Source organism: Oryzias latipes, chromosome 2 (genome assembly GCF_002234675.1).
Source record: "Oryzias latipes chromosome 2, ASM223467v1".
Lineage (NCBI taxonomy): Eukaryota > Metazoa > Chordata > Actinopteri > Beloniformes > Adrianichthyidae > Oryzias > Oryzias latipes.
Window position 1 is genome coordinate 7,134,330 of NC_019860.2, and position 19,037 is coordinate 7,153,366.

The 19,037-nt window shown below is 39.2% G+C and overlaps 4 protein-coding genes and 1 long non-coding RNA gene across 8 annotated transcripts in view; 3 read left to right on the forward strand and 2 right to left on the reverse strand.

Moving 5' to 3' along the window:
- The window catches only part of LOC105355240 (protein NLRC3), a 591,340-nt gene that overhangs the window by 459,457 nt on the left and 112,846 nt on the right, over positions 1 to 19,037 (reverse strand). The gene's annotated exons all lie outside the window — the stretch shown is intronic.
- The window catches only part of LOC105355269 (oocyte zinc finger protein XlCOF22-like), a 123,122-nt gene continuing 104,583 nt past the window's right edge, over positions 499 to 19,037 (forward strand). Inside the window, exon 1 of one of the 2 annotated variants that reach the window (XM_023962351.1) lies at positions 499 to 984. In XM_023962351.1, coding sequence (XP_023818119.1) covers positions 840 to 984 — 145 coding nt within the window. In that variant the 5' untranslated portion in view covers positions 499 to 839. The remainder of the gene's footprint in view (positions 985 to 19,037) is intronic. The other variant, XM_023962354.1, reaches the window with a different exon arrangement.
- On the forward strand, positions 6,710 to 8,972 carry LOC111948753. Its single transcript, XR_002874733.1, has 4 exons — positions 6,710 to 6,993; positions 7,677 to 7,779; positions 8,134 to 8,424; positions 8,521 to 8,972. It is a non-coding gene; the product is annotated as an uncharacterized LOC111948753 (long non-coding RNA).
- Positions 8,862 to 12,238, reverse strand: LOC111948671. Of its 3 annotated transcripts, none has more exons than XM_023962731.1 (5): positions 12,051 to 12,238; positions 11,275 to 11,377; positions 10,182 to 10,917; positions 9,458 to 9,676; positions 8,862 to 9,207 (listed from the first exon to the last, which is right to left on the reverse strand). In XM_023962731.1, the coding sequence occupies exons 2-5, from the start codon at positions 11,372 to 11,374 to the stop codon at positions 9,003 to 9,005; spliced, it is 1,260 nt and encodes a 419-aa protein (XP_023818499.1). In that variant the 5' UTR covers positions 11,375 to 11,377; positions 12,051 to 12,238; the 3' UTR covers positions 8,862 to 9,002. The 3 variants fall into 3 exon arrangements, with proteins under 3 accessions (XP_023818499.1, XP_023818494.1, XP_023818498.1); XM_023962726.1 differs by having other exon boundaries at positions 10,182 to 10,920; positions 12,051 to 12,229; XM_023962730.1 differs by lacking the exon at positions 12,051 to 12,238 and having other exon boundaries at positions 10,182 to 10,920; positions 11,275 to 11,389.
- Positions 14,154 to 16,049, forward strand: LOC105355267 (gastrula zinc finger protein XlCGF8.2DB). The gene has a single exon (XM_011481942.3). It carries the CDS (start codon positions 14,258 to 14,260, stop codon positions 15,341 to 15,343), a length of 1,086 nt encoding a protein of 361 aa, XP_011480244.1. The 5' UTR covers positions 14,154 to 14,257; the 3' UTR covers positions 15,344 to 16,049.

Here is a 19,037-nt window from a genome sequence, read left to right on the forward strand (position 1 = left end):
ATGGTTTGATTCCAGGTGAAAGCTCCTCCTCCCTCATACAGACTTGATTGTTCCTCTGAACTTTTTAGAAACTGCATGGACTGACTCAAAGTTACACTTTAAGATTTTATTTAAACTCAAATTAATTAAGCTGTTTTAAAAAAATTCTTGCTTTTTATTCATAATTTATCAATTTACTATTAAACATGTATGATTTATGGTTTTATTTTGAGTGTTTTTTTGTTTGAGGGTTTATTTTTTAAATTGTTTTATTTAAAAAATAGATTTTTATTGTTTTGGTTTTTATTTACCTTCTCGTTTCTTGTGTTTGTATTTTAACATGTTTAAGACTTTAAATCCAGTTTATTCATTTTAAACAGTTTTGTCTTAATAAAGATAAAGGCAAATATAATAATTAATGAATCGAGTCACAGATATTTTATTAAATTTCTCAGGAAGACAGAAACACTGGGAAGATTCTGACTGACGTGTGTAGATTTACTCCAGGCCAGCTGGTGGCGCTAAAGCACATTAAAGCTGTTAGCTAAATGAGGAAGAAGAACAGCACGAGGCGCTAGCAGCGTTAGCTTGTTAGCAGGCCAGCAGCGTTAGCTTATGTTGAGAGAGGACGGTGGTGTTTTGTTGGGAGGTTCGTGAGGTTTCTGGACAGAAAGGACGATACGTGGTTCGTGTGGGAACTCTCAGCATTTTCCAAAGTGTCGTAAATGAGTGAAGAAGTGTTGAACGGAAAGACAACGTGGATTGCTGTGATTGTGAGACTAGCAGATGATCGATCGGAGCTGCAGTGAAGAGGACGGCGGTGTTTGTGGGAGTTGGAGCTGAAGATCGGAGCAGGAACCATGTCTTCAGAACCTCAGGAAGGTTCTGTCAAAGAACAACTTTCTGCTGCTGAAGGAACCATCGTCCAGAACGAGGAGGAGCTCTGTCGTCAGCGCAGACTGCTGGATATCAGCTGGAACCCGCAGCTTCAGCTACACATTGCAGGTACGTTCACTGCATCCACCTGCAGACAAATAGATACATGAACGTCTTTGTTTTCCACGTCTGAGCTGCTCTGGATCCAAACTGTGCGGCTGGGTTATATCTCCAATGTTGCAGCTGTTTTAGTTTCACCGCTAATGTTAGTTTGTGGTAAGGCCTGTTCACACCGGGACGAATTTCGCCGGCGATTTTCGCCGACGTTTAACGCCTCGTGACTAAACAAAGGGCACCAATGTGAGTGTGCACACCGACGCGAAAAAACGCCACGCGTCAAAGCGTCAAAAAAAAACGCCTCGGGTTCGGGTTCGTTTTTATTTTTTATTTTTTTCTATTCGACCAATGAGAATGGCGCTTTTGCACACGTGTCTGGAGCTTCTGAAGTTACAGTAAAACACAACTTGGGGGCGCTCAAACACAAAACTGCCTTGCTGAGCACACATACCAGCAAAGAAGATAGACGCCAAGTAGCGTCAACACTGCCGCAAAGAAATAATGACGGACATTCTTAAATATCCCCTTACCAAGTACCAGTTGGAGCTACTGGTGCTTGAAATATTCATGTTTTCTTTGTATTATTCTGACAAGCGCATAAATACTTGCTCTCTTCTTCTGAGTGAAAAGCGACTTTAAGAATCGTAAAGTTGCGCAGCGCCACCTTGTGTACAGGAGTATTTCTGTTTACATTAAGCGTCATCTAATGTCAGGGAAGGAAATTGCATGTTCACTCGGCTCAGCGAAAATCGCCTCGGTGTGAACACAAAAAACGTGGCGAAAAACGCTGGCGAATAATGCCTGGCGAATATTCGTCCCGGTGTGTACGGGCCTGTAGACTGTAAACATTGGTTGCGCCAACACGCATCTTCTAAATGTTTTTAGTGCTGTATTATTATCTTAAATCAGGGGTGTCCAATGTTTTTTGTTAATACCTGCATATTTTGTCACAGAGTCTATTGTAAAATGAAGCTTTTTAAATTGTGTGCGTTAAAACAGGACTTTAACTCTTTATAAACTACAAAATCGTGGACTTTGCCAGTCAACCACACTAACGGCTACGTATGTAAAGATCTGCTGGCTTCAGCTGCTCAATAAACCCGTTCTGAACTGCCTGGTTGGAAGGAGGTTTCATTGTCTGAGTGAATGTTTCATTTTGATGTGCGCTTGTTTTATGTGGCACAGATCAGCATCACTGCTCCCACTGAGAGCAATGTTCTTCACATTATAGGTGAGTTAGAAATACACAGTAATCATGTGTCAATATGTCACCTCTTGTGTGCGGCCCAGACCTTTGCTCATTTTTCTGTATTTGGCCCTCACCAAAAAAACTTTGAAGGTATAAGTATGCGTGTGTAGGGCTGCAGCTATCGATCTTTTTGTAATCGATTAATCGAGTAATCGGATAAAACGATTTTGAACAACCAAAACAAATAATGCATAACAAAAATGATGTGGTTGTAAAATGAACAAGCATTTGATTTTAAAGATCCGCTCTGATGCAGATGTTACTTTTGGTGTTTTTAAGTTGGTCTTGAGAAGTGGCGGAGCTAGAACATTGTATGGGAGGGGGGGGGGGGGGGGGGGGGCAGAAGACTTTGAAAGGGTGCCACAACAACAAAATGGAAGGCCATTAAAAATAAAATAATCAGAAAAACATATTTGATCATTATCATTGTTTATATTTCGTGTAAAAAATAATGCTTTTGTTATTTTTGCAATGCTTAAAGAAGCCTCGCGGTCCGCCGAAAGGCGAGCTACCGCCTGTCCCAGCCCCTGCCTCTCGGCGCCCCCTCGATGCTCTTAGCTGAGTGTCCCGCGGGGTCCGAAGCGTTTACTTTGAAAAAATTAGTGTTCAAAGCAGGCCCGGTCGCCTGAATACCGCAGCTAGGGGCTCTCGAAACCATCACCGAGGCGGCCCGCGCTGGTCGCCGCGGAGCGTCTTACGCCGCCCCTCGCTCGCTGCCGGCGGTACGCGCGGGTCCCGCGCCTAAGGCGTCGGGGTTCCGGCGGTCGCGCAGATGTCTTCTGTTCAGATGCTGAATCATGGAAGATGTGCTGTTGTGGTATGCCAGCTCTATTTTGCAGTAGAGACACTGCACCTTGTTCTCTTCTTTAATCTATTCTCCGCCATCGCGCCAACTAAATTCAAAAGGTCCGTGTGAATAAACAATCCGTGTGACACAATCAAATGCCTGCGCCGCGCGTCATAGGAATTTAACGAGGCGTCGAGGCAGTTTTTGCCTCGAGGAGTTTTTGTAATCGAGTAACTCTCGGAATCGTTTCAGCCCTGTGCGTGTGTGAACATTATCTGTATTGTGTACATGTTGACATTTGGACATTTTTGCAGCTAACAGGGGTGTTTATAACATTTGAGTGTGTGTGTGTGGACAGCCCCGCCGCTTTGAGATTTGTATTACTCTGAACCTCACCGTAATGATGAACATCCAGTAACTTGTTGTTTTATGCCGCTTTATGGTTCTACCCCCCCCCCCCCTCTCCTATTATCACCCTCCTACCCCCCCCCCCCCTCTCTCTAACGTCCCTCTCTCTTCTTCCCTCCTTTCCTTTTCCGTCCGGTCCAACACCAGAGATATTCAAATATGATTCAAATGAATAAAGTTTGGCCTCGATTACAAAAGGGGTTTATTCAGACATACCTCTGGTTTGTCAGTGTGTCCACCCAGAATACACATATGAAATGCAGCTTGGCCAGAGTTACAGTTTGTCTCCATTGCTTTGGCTCATTTCTTGAAGCAGAAATTACATTCTAAAAACTTTAAGATAATTTGGCAGAACAGTCTTACAGTTTAGCACAACACAATAGCTCACTTGCAAAATCTAATATATCTCCCAAAACTGTTCACTCATTCTTCAAAACTAAAATTCCTTTCCCATGTAAAGAGTCAGTGCCACCAAAATGGCAAAGATCCTTCTCAATTGCTTTGGCTCATTTCTTAAAGCAGACCAGACGTTCTCAGCACTCTTGGTGCTTTTGCCAAAATAATATGGATGGTTCGGCAGAACGCCATGGTTCACCTGCAAAAGCTCATATCTCTCCCGAAACAATTCACTCGTGTGTCAAAACTAAATTGTCTTCTCATTTAAACAGTCAGTGCCCCCAAAATACTTTGTCCCTTTGGCATTGTGTAGGCACTGCAGGTGAAAATGATTACTAGATGTTTTGTCACTACAGCAGAGGACCATTGAAGTATCCCTCATGTCCACCTTTCAGTCTTAGCTCAGTCCTGTATTGACAATTGTCACTGTACTGTTTTTGTATAGCTAACAGAATAGAATTTTGTATAAAACTGAAAAAAAGTAAAAGGATTTTAGGGTAAGAGTAGCCTCTTAGGTTTACAGTAACACTACACATTGCACTCATACTGCCAAGGAAATTCTAACCATTATCATTCACACGCATAAAGTAACTTTCATACATAGGAATAAAAAGAAAATGTTTACAGCATAATATTCTTTATAATTTAAACACAAACAAAAAACAATGAAAATAATATGCAGCCTACAGTGCTGTATATGATGCTTGAGTTTCACAACTAATAGTTCTTCACTGGTCGCTGTCCTCACCCTCCCTCTCCTGGCCATCGTCCTCACCCTGCTGGTCATCCTCACTCTTCTGTCTGGCCACAGATTCTCTTCCACATCACAGCATATATTCTCCTTTGCGATGCAACGAGGGAAAAACGGCGTGCATGTGGCAACCATCCCGTACACTGATCTCCTGTAACATCCTCACTTGCAGCATCCATTGCTCGAAGCAGGGACCTCTGATCTTGAGCCCGATGCTCATACACTCTCCACCTCCAAGTGGAGAAAAACTCTTCAATAGGATTGAGGAAAGGAGAGTAAGGTGGTAGGAACACTGTGACCATCCTTGGATGAGTAGTGAACCAGGCCCTGATGAGCGGGACCATGGTGGAAATTCACATTGTCCCATACAATAACATATAGTGTTAGGTGAGGCCCTAAGAGACCTCTCATTTTCAGGGATCAAATCAAACTGAAGGCCGTCCAAGAAGATGAGGAGCTTCTGTGTTTTGTATGGTCCAAGACTGTGGATGTGAGTGGCCACACCATTCTCAGATATGGCACCACACAGTTATATTGACCCCTCGCTGGCCTGGGACATCTTCCTTCGTTAGTCAAGTTCTAGTTTCACCTGACTGTCAATTGCTGTAATAAATGTATCAAATGTTCCAAGGGATTCATATATGGTATTCATGGTATTATGTTCTTGACTAATTTTGACAATTGATCAGACTATTGTGCATGTGATGACTTACACAATGAAATGATGCTGACTCATTTTGGAGCGAACAACCATTAGACTGAGAATCAACAATCAGTTTAGATCAACAAGATCTATTCACTTGGAATCTGTGCTAAATGAAGGCTAACTGAACTTAATCATTTGAAATATGCACTGAGACATTGAGACATGTACTAAGACATTTGCAATTTGATGAAACTAATGAGAAATGCCATTCTGTTGTGAACAATTGCCAAATGGTTTGGAGGTTTGTCCATGTTGTTTTGAGAATGTAATTTCTGTTTCAAGAAATGAGCCAAACCAATGGAGAAAAACTGTAACACCGATTACCCTGGAGGTCAGATACCCCCTCCACGCACACAGGCACCTCCCTCTCATCTCATACACACACACACACACACACACACACACACACACACACGAACACACACGAACACACATACCCACATTCATATCTCACTCTTTTCTCAACCTCTCTCAGACACACAAAACTACTCAGTGATGGGCAGTGAGGTTGATGGCTGGTGAGAGACTGACTCCTCTTAAGTCAGATATACGATTGTAAAAACTGAAAATGTCACCATTTATCCAACAGTATTTAACTGGTAATTCTTTCAACTTTTTTATTTATTTATTTCAAAAGTAATGATTTACTTTTTGCATGAACAACTGATAATTGACGGAATATTAAAATATTCACACAAGCGTGCTCAGTCAGGTGTGTTTTCCAAACTACATCTCAGAATTTCTTACCTTGCTGGGGTGATGGGATGATTATCTCAGTGGGATTTCTGGCATTTCTTGTTTCTAGTACTCCTCTGCAGATCAGGTTAATATTCAGTTGTAGCCCATCTAATCAGATACTTTATATGAGTGTCAGTCAGAACGGACCGATGCCTTGATTTCACGTGTTTCAAGGTGATAAACAGAGACTGGCAGACATGTATTGAGGAGAACGTGAGGAGCAGCTCCTTTACACACTGGTTTTTTTCTGTTCTCCAAAACGTAACAGGGCCTTCTTTCGAAGAGATTTCAGCTCAATCATCTCCGGTTCACTCGCTGCCTCATCAGTGACAAGTGGGGATCTCAGGCAGTCAGTCTCTGCATTAAAAGGGTTGATGACAAAAGTACGGTGGCCCAGAAGGGTCACAACACAACACATTAACTTTACACACAACACATTAACTTTACACACAACACATTAACTTTACACACAACACATTAACTTTACACACAACACATTAACTCGCAACACAACACATTAACTCGCAACACAACACATTAACTCGCAACACAACACATTAACTCGCAACACAACACATTAACTCGCAACACAACACATTAACTCGCAACACAACACATTAACTCGCAACACAACACATTAACTCACAACACAACACATTAACTCACAACACAACACATTAACTCACAACGGAAGTAAAGCTGCAGGGGAAGTGCTTTTATTCTGAAATTTCCACCGGAAGTTAAGCTGAAAAGGAAGTGCTTTTATTCTGAAATTTTCACCGGAAGTTAAGCTAAAATGGACGTGGTTTTATTCTGACACTTTCACCGGAAGTAAAGCTGCAATGGAAGTGCTTTTATTAGGAAATTTCCACCGGCCCTAGCAGCTAACTGCCTAGCAGAAAGTAACTTCACAGTCAGCCTCGGAGGGAGCACGTTTCATCCAAGAGAGAAGCTAGCAGCGGTGAGGATTGTTAAACTCTTCAGAAGTAAGTAAAACAATCATTTATTATTACGATAATGTATTAACTACTGATATGGGCTATTAGAAATGTTTTTAACTGTGAGTTGTTCTTAAAGAGATTTTGCACATTCGAGGTTTGTAGTCTTATCACCGTGGACCCCGCGATGGCTGCCGCAGCCTGAGACTCTACGCAGTTACATGTGCATATCTTTGATCAGATCAAAGGGAAAAATAACCTTATCAGATAACAAACGTGTACACACGGCACACTTTCGGTCTAAATAAATCATTTTGATACGCGCTGAACTTTCTAAAATACCGTAAACGACCTCTAAGAAATTCAGTTCCATCATGAATGTAATTAAACAAAGAAAGCTACGGCAAAGAGCGAGATAGTCTTCTAAATGTGGTTTGATTATTGTTATGAATATTATTAAGGTCCTTTTTGCTCATACATTTCTTAATCTATCGATGCGACCAGTGCTTTATTCTTGGGAGAAGGAAACGTGCCAACAACATAGCCGTGGTTGCCGTCAATGATGCGGTCAAGTGTGCGTGTGTGTGTGGGTGGGTGGGTGGGTGTGTGTGTGTGTGGTGGTGGTGGGGGGGGTGCGTGCGTGCGCGCGTGTTCTCAAGTTTCCTTAGTGAAATCCAAAAATTGCAACCAAAATATAATCACCTATTCTGCTCCGTTTCTGTTTTTATCAGATAATGTTTTGTCCATATTGTGGGATAAACCTTGAGAGGGTGCTCTCCTACTGCGGCTCTTGTGGCAGAAATATCCAGTGTTTAACAAGTCTTCAATCCGAAGGTATACTTAAGTAATTATATAAAGTATTGTATTTTTTTGTGTTGTGTTCTAAATTTTTCTTTAATAAAAAGTATTAGGACAACCAAAACATTTACTTTTTAACATAATACAATCCTGAACAATAAAACCTCACACACATATACATATATACATACATATATATTTAAATGGAGGCATCCTCAAAATATAGTGTAACATTTTTATGGTTAAGAACAAGTGAGGGGTATCCTAAAACATATTAATCAAAATAATTGTGAAATTTTCAGTTTTGTACTTCATTAGTCATTGCTTAAATAACCATATGTGTAAATAATGTATGTACTTTTTTCTAACAACTTTTATTTTTTAATCCAGCAGGTCCTGAAGAAACTACCATGGATGAACTCATCTACAAATATTTCACAGATGGTCATACCTCTGATATAATAGTGGATTTACTAGCAACCAAACACAACATTTCAACTAGCCTCAGCACAGTAAAAAGAAGATTAAGACCTTATCTTATCTGCCATTGAAATGTCCGGTTATCTGCTATGGACACGGAAGAGCTTTTTGAACCCCAGCTCAGTCCTCTCGGCAGCAACATGCGCATTCTGGAGAACACAGCAAGAGGTTTCTGGGCAGACTACCTTTTGGACTGTGAAGGTTAGTTAATATTAAATTTCAAATAATCCCAATTGTCTTTTTTTTTTTAAAAAAAACACATTTTACAATAAATTTGTTTATGTTTACTACTTTTAGAAGATGACAGCTCTGTGACCCTGGAGGAAATCTTAATGTTTGCCACAGGTGTGCCATGCATCCCTCCTGCTGGCATGGATCCTAAGCCACACCTTGAATTTATTGGCAGTTCAATGTTTCCCATGGCGAATACATGTGCCAACACTTTGAAGCTGCCTCTCTTGAATGACTATGACACGTTTAAAACAAATATGAACTTTGGGATTAAGAATTCCCCTGGATTTGGATGTTTTTAAACAGTCTGAAAAAGTCTAAAAAAAATAGCAAAGCAAACGAAAGAAGAAAGACAAGAGTGGTTTTGTTCAGGATGGGGAAATTTATTTTGCTTTTTCAAAGATTTAAAGTATTAAACAAGTGTTTTTTGTTCTGTATTTTTTTATTCCTATTTAAAAATGTTCCAGTGTTTCTGTGTGCCAATGGGTAATAGATGAAAATAAAATGTTTTGACCGTCCACTGTGTTTGTTTTTTACACAAGTGATGATTATAGTTCAGCCATGCCTTTTAGGGTGATGTAGTAATCTACAGCTGACTTCCACTCAATCGGTGGTGTCAGACCACTTTGCCGCTGCAGTTCTTCTAGGTCTTGTAGGTCATCCTCAGCTGAGCTTGCTGGTCCTGGCACTTGTCTTTCAAGCTGGCTCAATGTTTGTGGGGATACCGTGAATCCACAGTTCATCCCACTGAATCTAAAAAAAACATCCAAGAAATGCCCAAATTAATCAAGTGTCAGCAGTCAAAGCTCTGTCTCTGGTCACCAGCGGGAGCAGTCTCCAGAGTACTAAAGGCTGAATGCGCTGTGATTGCATATCACAGCGCTCACCTCCCAAATGCTGCACACCTGACTCTTGTTCACTTAATCAAACAAAGCATGCTTAAAGCACTGCATTGTAATAGAATACAACTGTGGTTATTACAAACATGGTTTGCAATACGGACCTGTGTGGTAAGTAGTACATCACATCTGGTTTTCCAGAAGGGCACTTAGACAGTCGAACAGGACGGATGATGTGAGTGTTCCATTGGTGCTTGTATTCATCCAGGTCTTTCTGTAGCACACCCAGAAAGCAGTGTCGGAGCAACCTTGTGTGTTCCTGACTCCCACTGAACAGATGGCTCTCCCTCAAATCTCCAAACAGATCCATCCAAAATTGTGTCCTGTTGATATAAATCGGAGCATTTTTTTTCCAGCTATGCAGTTCTGCTATCTTAAATTTTAATCAACAAAAATCCCAATAAGATGACACAATGTATACATAGTAACTTCCACATGTTAAATTCTCAATATATGAGTTTTGATGTGTTTAAAATATTTTTTATTGGGTACAAAAATAGTCTTAAGTTTGGAAGTAAACTTAATTAGCAAATCCAAATTGAGCATTACCTTCATCCCTATTATCCCTTACAGTAAAAATGCCAGGTATAACACAATTATCACACTATGTACACCCATGGCCATAATTTAGAATGAGAGAAATGTTATGTGTTCACAAAGTCTGCTGCTTCAGGGTTTTTAGGTGTTTTGTTAGATGATAGGTATCTGACAAAACTCCTAAAACCCCCGAAGCAGCAGACTTTGTGAACACATAACAGTTCTCTCATTCTCAAAACTTTTGGGCATGGGTGTAGTATAAATGATGACTTAATTAAACAAGACAAAAACCTTTGTCGACGAAAGTATGACCACCAGCTTTCAATTCGCTGGTTTGATGTCGAAGTGCCATACATATGACTTCTGCTTCCAGCGAAGTCATCTGTTTGCTCTGATCTTAAGGAACAATGAAGAGCTGCCATCAGTCCGTTTTCTGTCCCACAGTCTGTGCGGAGGCGCGCTGGGAAAACTCCAAATTCAGCTACACATTTGATATAATTATGAGCAATAACACTAGGATCATTGTTTGACTTTCCACACGTGAGCCACATAATTTTTCGAGAGAAGCCATCAATACAGCCACTTATGGCGATTCCAAATGGTTTCAGTTTGTCATAGCCATCGACATGCCAGACTTCGTTTGGTCCCATTGAATGGTATGCTCTTCTTGCAAATCTTCTCCTAGATCTAGCCTCTATTCCAGATGGGTCAAGTTCTCTCATAAGCTTCATCACATCACTTCTTCTTACTGTAAATGAGTACTTTTGTTTGAAAATCTGCCACATTGCTCGGTAACCTAAAAGCTTCCCAGGTCCCTGAAGCTCCTCTGAAATAGCTGCCTGAACCGCAATAATTGGAGTATAGTTAGTCCTCTTGGTTAAGTCTGCTTCTCTTAATCTTCTTTTTACTGTGCTGAGGCTAGTTGAAATGTTGTGTTTGGTTGCTAGTAAATCCACTATTATATCAGAGGTATGACCATCTGTGAAATATTTGTAGATGAGTTCATCCATGGTAGTTTCTTCAGGACCTGCTGGATTAAAAAATAAAAGTTGTTAGAAAAAAGTACATACATTATTTACACATATGGTTATTTAAGCAATGACTAATGAAGTACAAAACTGAAAATTTCACAATTATTTTGATTAATATGTTTTAGGATACCCCTCACTTGTTCTTAACCATAAAAATGTTACACTATATTTTGAGGATGCCTCCATTTAAATATATATGTATGTATATATGTATATGTGTGTGAGGTTTTATTGTTCAGGATTGTATTATGTTAAAAAGTAAATGTTTTGGTTGTCCTAATACTTTTTATTAAAGAAAAATTTAGAACACAACACAAAAAAATACAATACTTTATATAATTACTTAAGTATACCTTCGGATTGAAGACTTGTTAAACACTGGATATTTCTGCCACAAGAGCCGCAGTAGGAGAGCACCCTCTCAAGGTTTATCCCACAATATGGACAAAACATTATCTGATAAAAACAGAAACGGAGCAGAATAGGTGATTATATTTTGGTTGCAATTTTTGGATTTCACTAAGGAAACTTGAGAACACGCGCGCACGCACGCACCCCCCCCCCCACCACCACACACACACACCCACCCACACACACACGCACACTTGACCGCATCATTGACGGCAACCACGGCTATGTTGTTGGCACGTTTCCTTCTCCCAAGAATAAAGCACTGGTCGCATCGATAGATTAAGAAATGTATGAGCAAAAAGGACCTTAATAATATTCATAACAATAATCAAACCACATTTAGAAGACTATCTCGCTCTTTGCCGTAGCTTTCTTTGTTTAATTACATTCGTGATGGAACTGAATTTCTTAGAGGTCGTTTACGGTATTTTAGAAAGTTCAGCGCGTATCAAAATGATTTATTTAGACCGAAAGTGTGCCGTGTGTACACGTTTGTTATCTGATAAGGTTATTTTTCCCTTTGATCTGATCAAAGATATGCACATGTAACTGCGTAGAGTCTCAGGCTGCGGCAGCCATCGCGGGGTCCACGGTGATAAGACTACAAACCTCGAATGTGCAAAATCTCTTTAAGAACAACTCACAGTTAAAAACATTTCTAATAGCCCATATCAGTAGTTAATACATTATCGTAATAATAAATGATTGTTTTACTTACTTCTGAAGAGTTTAACAATCCTCACCGCTGCTAGCTTCTCTCTTGGATGAAACGTGCTCCCTCCGAGGCTGACTGTGAAGTTACTTTCTGCTAGGCAGTTAGCTGCTAGGGCCGGTGGAAATTTCCTAATAAAAGCACTTCCATTGCAGCTTTACTTCCGGTGAAAGTGTCAGAATAAAACCACGTCCATTTTAGCTTAACTTCCGGTGAAAATTTCAGAATAAAAGCACTTCCTTTTCAGCTTAACTTCCGGTGGAAATTTCAGAATAAAAGCACTTCCCCTGCAGCTTTACTTCCGTTGTGAGTTAATGTGTTGTGTTGTGAGTTAATGTGTTGTGTTGCGAGTTAATGTGTTGTGTTGCGAGTTAATGTGTTGTGTTGCGAGTTAATGTGTTGTGTTGCGAGTTAATGTGTTGTGTTGCGAGTTAATGTGTTGTGTTGCGAGTTAATGTGTTGTGTTGCGAGTTAATGTGTTGTGTTGCGAGTTAATGTGTTGTGTTGCGAGTTAATGTGTTGTGTGTAAAGTTAATGTGTTGTGTGTACATTTAATGTGTTGTGTGTAAAGTTAATGTGTTGTGTGTAAAGTTAATGTGTTGTGTGTAAAGTTAATGTGTTGTGTTGTGACCCTTCTGGGCCACCGTACAAAAGTGATCTGCGGTCGTTTCTGCTGTGCGTACTCAAACCGCAAAAGTAAAGTTTCCGTCCAGCATTTAATCATTTGGATTGCAGCCGTCTGCTGTGAGCTCCGCAAAGAAGGAAAGTGGAATTATTGCTGTTTTGAATGTACACTTTGAAAAGCTTCAACTTGTTAATAAAGGAGACCATTTGTTTTCAGATCAGGAAGAGTTTTTAATTTTCCCTGGGATATGTTTGCGGTCTGCACTAACATGAAATGTTTACTTATTTTTTTCTGGCATTGGGCATAACCCGCGCAAATGATTGGTGTTCACTTGTATGTCGAGAGAAGCATCAAAACACACACACTGCCAAATTACTTTTATTTTTTTTTTTTTATACCCTCTGATGGATTTGAGTGTGGTTTAAAGGGGGAATAAACTATGAAATGAGGCACAGTATATAGATAGGATTGTGGCGACCTGGGGGTTAGCCCTGCCTTCAGCCCCTAAGACTCATGGGAAGTGGGGAATCGTGGGTGTAAAGTTGCTCACCATGAGTGAGGGGGCTGTGAGCAGAAGTGACATCCATGCTGTTTGGCTGGAGATTATGCAATTAGTCTCTGTGTTTGCTGTTCCCTCTCTGAGATTTTCAGGAGTCGTGCACTGTATGGGGCATGGACAGCTCTCCAATGCAGCCAGTTAATCAGCAGTTCTTGTTTTCCCGCTACAGTGAAGTACATGCTGGGTTGTTTCAATATGATGAGACGCAAAGAGCCGCATGCTTATTTGACCGAGAGCCATGTGTTCGCCACCCCCGGTTTAGAGTTTCTTTGATTCGAATGACATCTAAGTAGATGCAGTTTAAAAAAATAAACATTTTAAATGTTTTTTTTTTCTAACTGCAATGTCTTTTATATTTATTGCTGTTTGAAAAGAATGTAAATTCCTTTTAAAGTATAAGAGGGTTTCTGTGTTTGTGTCCCTGCAGTTCTCCCCCAGCACTATGTGACAGAAGAGGATTTCTACAACGAGCAAAGGAATTTCAGTGTGCAACTGGAGGAACCAGAACCTCCACAGATTAAAGAGGTGCAGGAGGAACCAGAAACTCCAAAGATCAAAGAGGAGCAGGAGCAACCAGAACCACCACAGATCAAAGAGAAGCAGGAGCAACCAGAACCACCACAGATCAAAGAGAAGCAGGAGGAACCAGAACCTCCACAGATCAAAGAGGAGCAGGAGGAACCAAAACCACCGCAGATCAAAGAGGAGCAGGAGGAACCAGAACCTCCTCAGATCAAAGAGGAACAGGAGGAACCAGAACCCTTACAGATTAAAGAGGCCAAAGATGAGCTCTACATCCGTCAGGATGAAGATCAGCTTGATCTGAAGCAGGAGACTGATACCTTGATGGAGATTCCTACTTATGAGAAAGATGAGAGCAGTGAAGCAGATCTAAACAATCAGCAGAGCTTTAATGTAACTGATAGTCAGGATGAAGAAGGAAACCAAGATGAAGAGACAGACCCACAGAACAAAGATCAGAGGAAGAGGAGAGACAGAAGTCATGTCCAAAGTGTGGACAGCTCTCACATGTCAGAAGGTCAGTGTGACTCTGAAGTACGGATAAGCTTCAAGAAGGGGATTTTGGTTAAGAAACGCAAACAATCTTCACGCAAAAAGAGACTTTGTTCTTCAAAGTCTGGTGAAAGCTCAGGAATTGTTAGTAATGTCTTAACCTCCACAGAAAATGAGTCTGATGACAGACTTTATGACTGTACAGAAAGTGCTAAAAATTCTGGTTACTGGTCTAAGTTTAGAACGGACATAAGAACCCACTCAGGAGAGAAGCCTTTTTTATGTGAAGAATGTGACAAAAGTTTTAGTTATTCATCTTATTTCAAAAGACACATGAGAACTCATACAGGAGAGAAGCCTTTTTCGTGTAAAGAATGTTCAAAACGCTTTTGTCGTTCATTTGATCTCAAGAGACACATGCGAACACATACAGGAGAGAAGCCTTTTTCTTGTAAAGAATGTGATAAAAGTTTTAGTCATTTATATAATCTCAAATCACACATGAGCACTCATACAGAAGAGAACGCTTTTTCTTGTAAAGAATGTGATAAGAGTTTTAGTTATTTATCTTATCTGAAAAGACACATGGGAACACATACAGGAGAGAAGCCTTTTTCGTGTAAAGAATGTTCAAAACGCTTTTGTCGTTCATTTGGTCTCACGAGACACATGAGAACTCATGCAGGAGAGACGGCTTTTACATGTAAAGAATGTGGAAAGAGTTGTAGTGATTTGACTTGTCTTAAAGGGCACACGAGAACTCATACAGGAGAGAAGCCTTTTTCGTGTAAAGAATGTACAAAAAGCTTTAAACTTTTGGGTTGTCTTAAAAGGCACACGAGAACTCATACAGGAGAGAAGCCTTTTTCGTGCAAAGAATGTAGAAAGAGTTTTGGTGATTTATCTGGTCTTAAAAGGCACATAAAAACTCATGTAGGAGAAATGCCTTTTTCTTGTAAAGAATGTACAAAAGGCTTTAAGCGTTTGTCTAGTCTCAAAAGACACACGGAAACTCATACAGAAGTGAAGCCATTTCTAGACAAAAATTGTAATGAAGAGTTATGTGAAAAAAGTGAAAACAAGTTTTTCAATTGTTATTGATCATGCAGTATTTAGCCTGTGTCGTATTTAAGACATTTTCTTCAGTACAGCAGGAGTTCATCAGAAATGCTCATGAGTTGTGGGCAGGACTGTTTTCAAAGAAATTAGATTAAAATTTACAAAATACAACATTCCTATGTTCACACGCCCTTGTGCTAGCTCGTAGCACTCAACAAGTCAAGCTAAAAAAACTGTGGGCAATATCAGAACTATACAGTTTAGAGCCGAATAGCAGATCAGACGAGGAAAACAAGGAGGTTAATGGATCTATATGGATACATTGGAATTGGAGCGGTCAAGGGAGACTTTGGGCCTCCCAGGTAAGTTGCTGTGTCACAAACCTGAGCTTTTTCAAAACTGTTGTGAGGAGGAAGATGAGACACCAGACCCAACAATGAAGATTCTTTAAAAGTAGCCTGAGATTTCATTATATGAACACAAAGCCACAGAATGATGGCCCCCATACCACATTGATGCAGTCATTCAATTAAAAGAAGCCACAAGGGATTATTAGATGCATAGAAGTTACGTTCTCTAAAGTCTGATATAAGTGCTGAAAACATCCTTTTATTTTTCTGATATTCTAATTTTGTAAGCCACTATTGCTTAAGGCCCGTACACACCGGGACGAATATTCGCCAGGCGTTATTCGCCAGTGTTTTTCGCCACGTTTTTTGTGTTCACACCCAGGCAATTTTCGCTGACGATGAGCCGAGTGAACATGCAATTTCATTCCCTGACATTAGATGGCGCTTAATGTAAACAGAAATACTCCTGTACACAAGGTGGCGCTGCGCAACTTTACGCTTCTTAAAGTCGCTTTTCACTCAGAGGAAGAGAGCAAGTATTTATGCGCTTGTCAGAATAATACAAAGAAAACATGAATATTTCAAGCACCAGTAGCTCCAACTGGTGCTTGGTTCGGGGATATTTTATAATGTCCGTCATTATTTCTTCGTGGCAGTGTAGACGCTACTCTGCGTCTATCTTCTTCGCTGGTATGTGTGTTCAGCGAGACAGTTTTGTGTTTGAGCGCCCCCAAGTTGTGTTTTACTGTAACTTCAGAAGCTCCAGACACGTGTGCAAAAGCGCCATTCTCATTGGTCGAATAGATTTCGACGCGACGCGTCGAAAAAAAAAAAACGAACCCGAGGCGGTTTTTTTTTTCGCGTTGGTGTGCACACTCTCATTGGTGCCCTTTGTTTAGTCACGAGGCGTTAAACGTCGGCGAACATCGCCGGCGAAATTCGTCCCGGTGTGTACGGGCCTTTAGGGTTTCATCAATATAATGCTATGATTACGTTGATTAAAAATGTATTGTGTAGTGATTCTATACATTATGAGTTTCACTTTTTTATTGATTGACAAAAATAGTTAAGTTGTTGATGAAATTCATTCTTTTAGATTTACCTGTAAAATAGAAATGTGTTGTTTTCATTTATGAGGATAAGATTTGGTTTTTAATGAAATATTAATATTGTTAAATTTTTGTTGATTGATTTTTATTAGATTTTTGTACTTTTATTATCTTGTTTAAAGTTGTTAAGGTTAACCATTGTTGTTGTAGTTTATGCTGAGACAGTGTTGTCTAAGTCTGTGTGTTACCATGACATCACTAGAATTATTTTTACACGTCTCCAATTCTAACACTTTATATGTAATTCATGAACATTTCAATATTTTTTTTAAAATAAAATGATTACAGTTTATATTTTGTTTTGTCATATTAACAAAAAACACTTTTGTGAAGAAAATGTTTTTCCTCAGAAATGTGTGAAGGAAGATTCGGATAAAGAACCAGACTGGTGTTTCTGTCCGGTGATCTTGAGGTGCATGTTTTCTAGTAGACATTAGAACTATTAATCTGATATGAGCCCGTTATGTGTCTTACTTTGATATTTTTAGTGTCAATTGCTCAAAAACAAAGACTTTCTTTTATACAAAATATATCTATTATTCCATGATGGTGAATTGTGTGTTTGAATAATAAAGACCAAAAGAGAAAAACTTGTTTGTGATACTCTGATAATTTCACAGGTAGTTTATCAACATCACAGTCACAACGTACAATAAAATCAATTCCTCTTATTTTTTGAAAAAACAGCCCTGGAAACAGTAAACCAGAGAGAATTTTAATTTAAAATAAATGATTTTAACCATCTAAGTTTAAGAACCCCATTCTACAGCATTTAAACCTCCTTCCTCAATCGTTTTTATTGCATCAGCTCTTCTAATATATTGACATTTATTAGATGAAATTAAAATTAATGGTGTTAATCTGTTTGGACATTTTATCAGAAATCTCCAGTGTAAGGGCCAGTATATGAGTCTGGACAAGCTTTCTGTCTGACTTTCTGTTTTTGATAAGAGAACACAGTTAAATCCCTCTGTAGCCAAGAGTTAAGATTTTTTTTAACTTTATCTACATTTTTACTCACATTTTCTCTCACTCCCATTTCTCTGTCTATTTGAAATTACATTATCCAAATATTTGACTTTGAGTTTTTACCGAATTGTTAGAGAGAGATTTTGGAGGTTGGTCATGGAGGGCAAATAATTCACATTTATCAATGTTTAATTTCAAACCGGATGCTTTAAAGAATTTATCGATCAAATCTAAAACTTTTGGAAGTTGGTTTTCATTTTGTAGAAATAAAGTTGTATCATCAGCAAATTCGCTTATTATTAAATGTCTTTCTAAAATGTTTATGCTTTCTATTATATTATTATTTTTAATCATGATTGCTAGCAGTTCAGCAACCAGAATGAACCGTAAGGGAGACCTGTTGCCCTGCCTGATACCTCTATTCACGTTAAATCTGGGGCAGGTACCATGTTCCAAAACTACATTACCATTAATGTATGAATTTGTAATGAATTTTGGGATCAATAAAGAATATCTTTATCTTTATGTCTTTATACAACATATTTATCAAGTTAATCAGTTTGGGGCCAAATCCAAAGAGTTTTAAAGTATTTATAATGAATGGGTGCTCAACCGAATCAAATACAAAATCTAAAAAAAGGATAAATCCACTAATTGATAATTCCTGACTATGCTGAACTAAATCCAAAACTAACCTTATGTTGGTGTGAATAGATACTTCCTAAAAAAACAGATTGAGTCTCATCAATAATTTTTGACAGACCCTTTTTTAATCCAGCTGCAATGCATCCAGAAAGTATTTTGTAATCTGTGTTACGGAGTGTGATCGGCCGCACATTATGTAAACATATTTTATCCTTATTGTGTTTAGGAATAAAAGTTTTAAGGCCCCGTTTCATGGTGGGCATAAGTTGCTGACCTTCAATGCATTCCAGAATTGCTTTGAATAATAGATTTCTGATTACCTCTCAAAAATGTTTATAAAAATTCCCTGTGAGCCCATTAGTACCAGGAGCTTTGTTTAAAGGAAGCTTTCTGACCACAGCATCTAGTTCATCAATGTCTAAATCTGAATCACAGAATTCTTTATACGTATTGTCTATTGTGGGTATGAAATTTGAATTTTGGTTTAAAAAAGATACTAGAATTAGAAGAGGAATAAGCTGATGTGTATAGAGTACTTTAAAATGGATAAACTTCCTTCTCAATCATTTTGCTGTCTTTACATTCTCTTCCTTCAATTAATAAACTTGTAATTGCTTTGTCTTCTTGTCTTTTTTTCTTTAGTTTACTAAAATAGGTTGTATT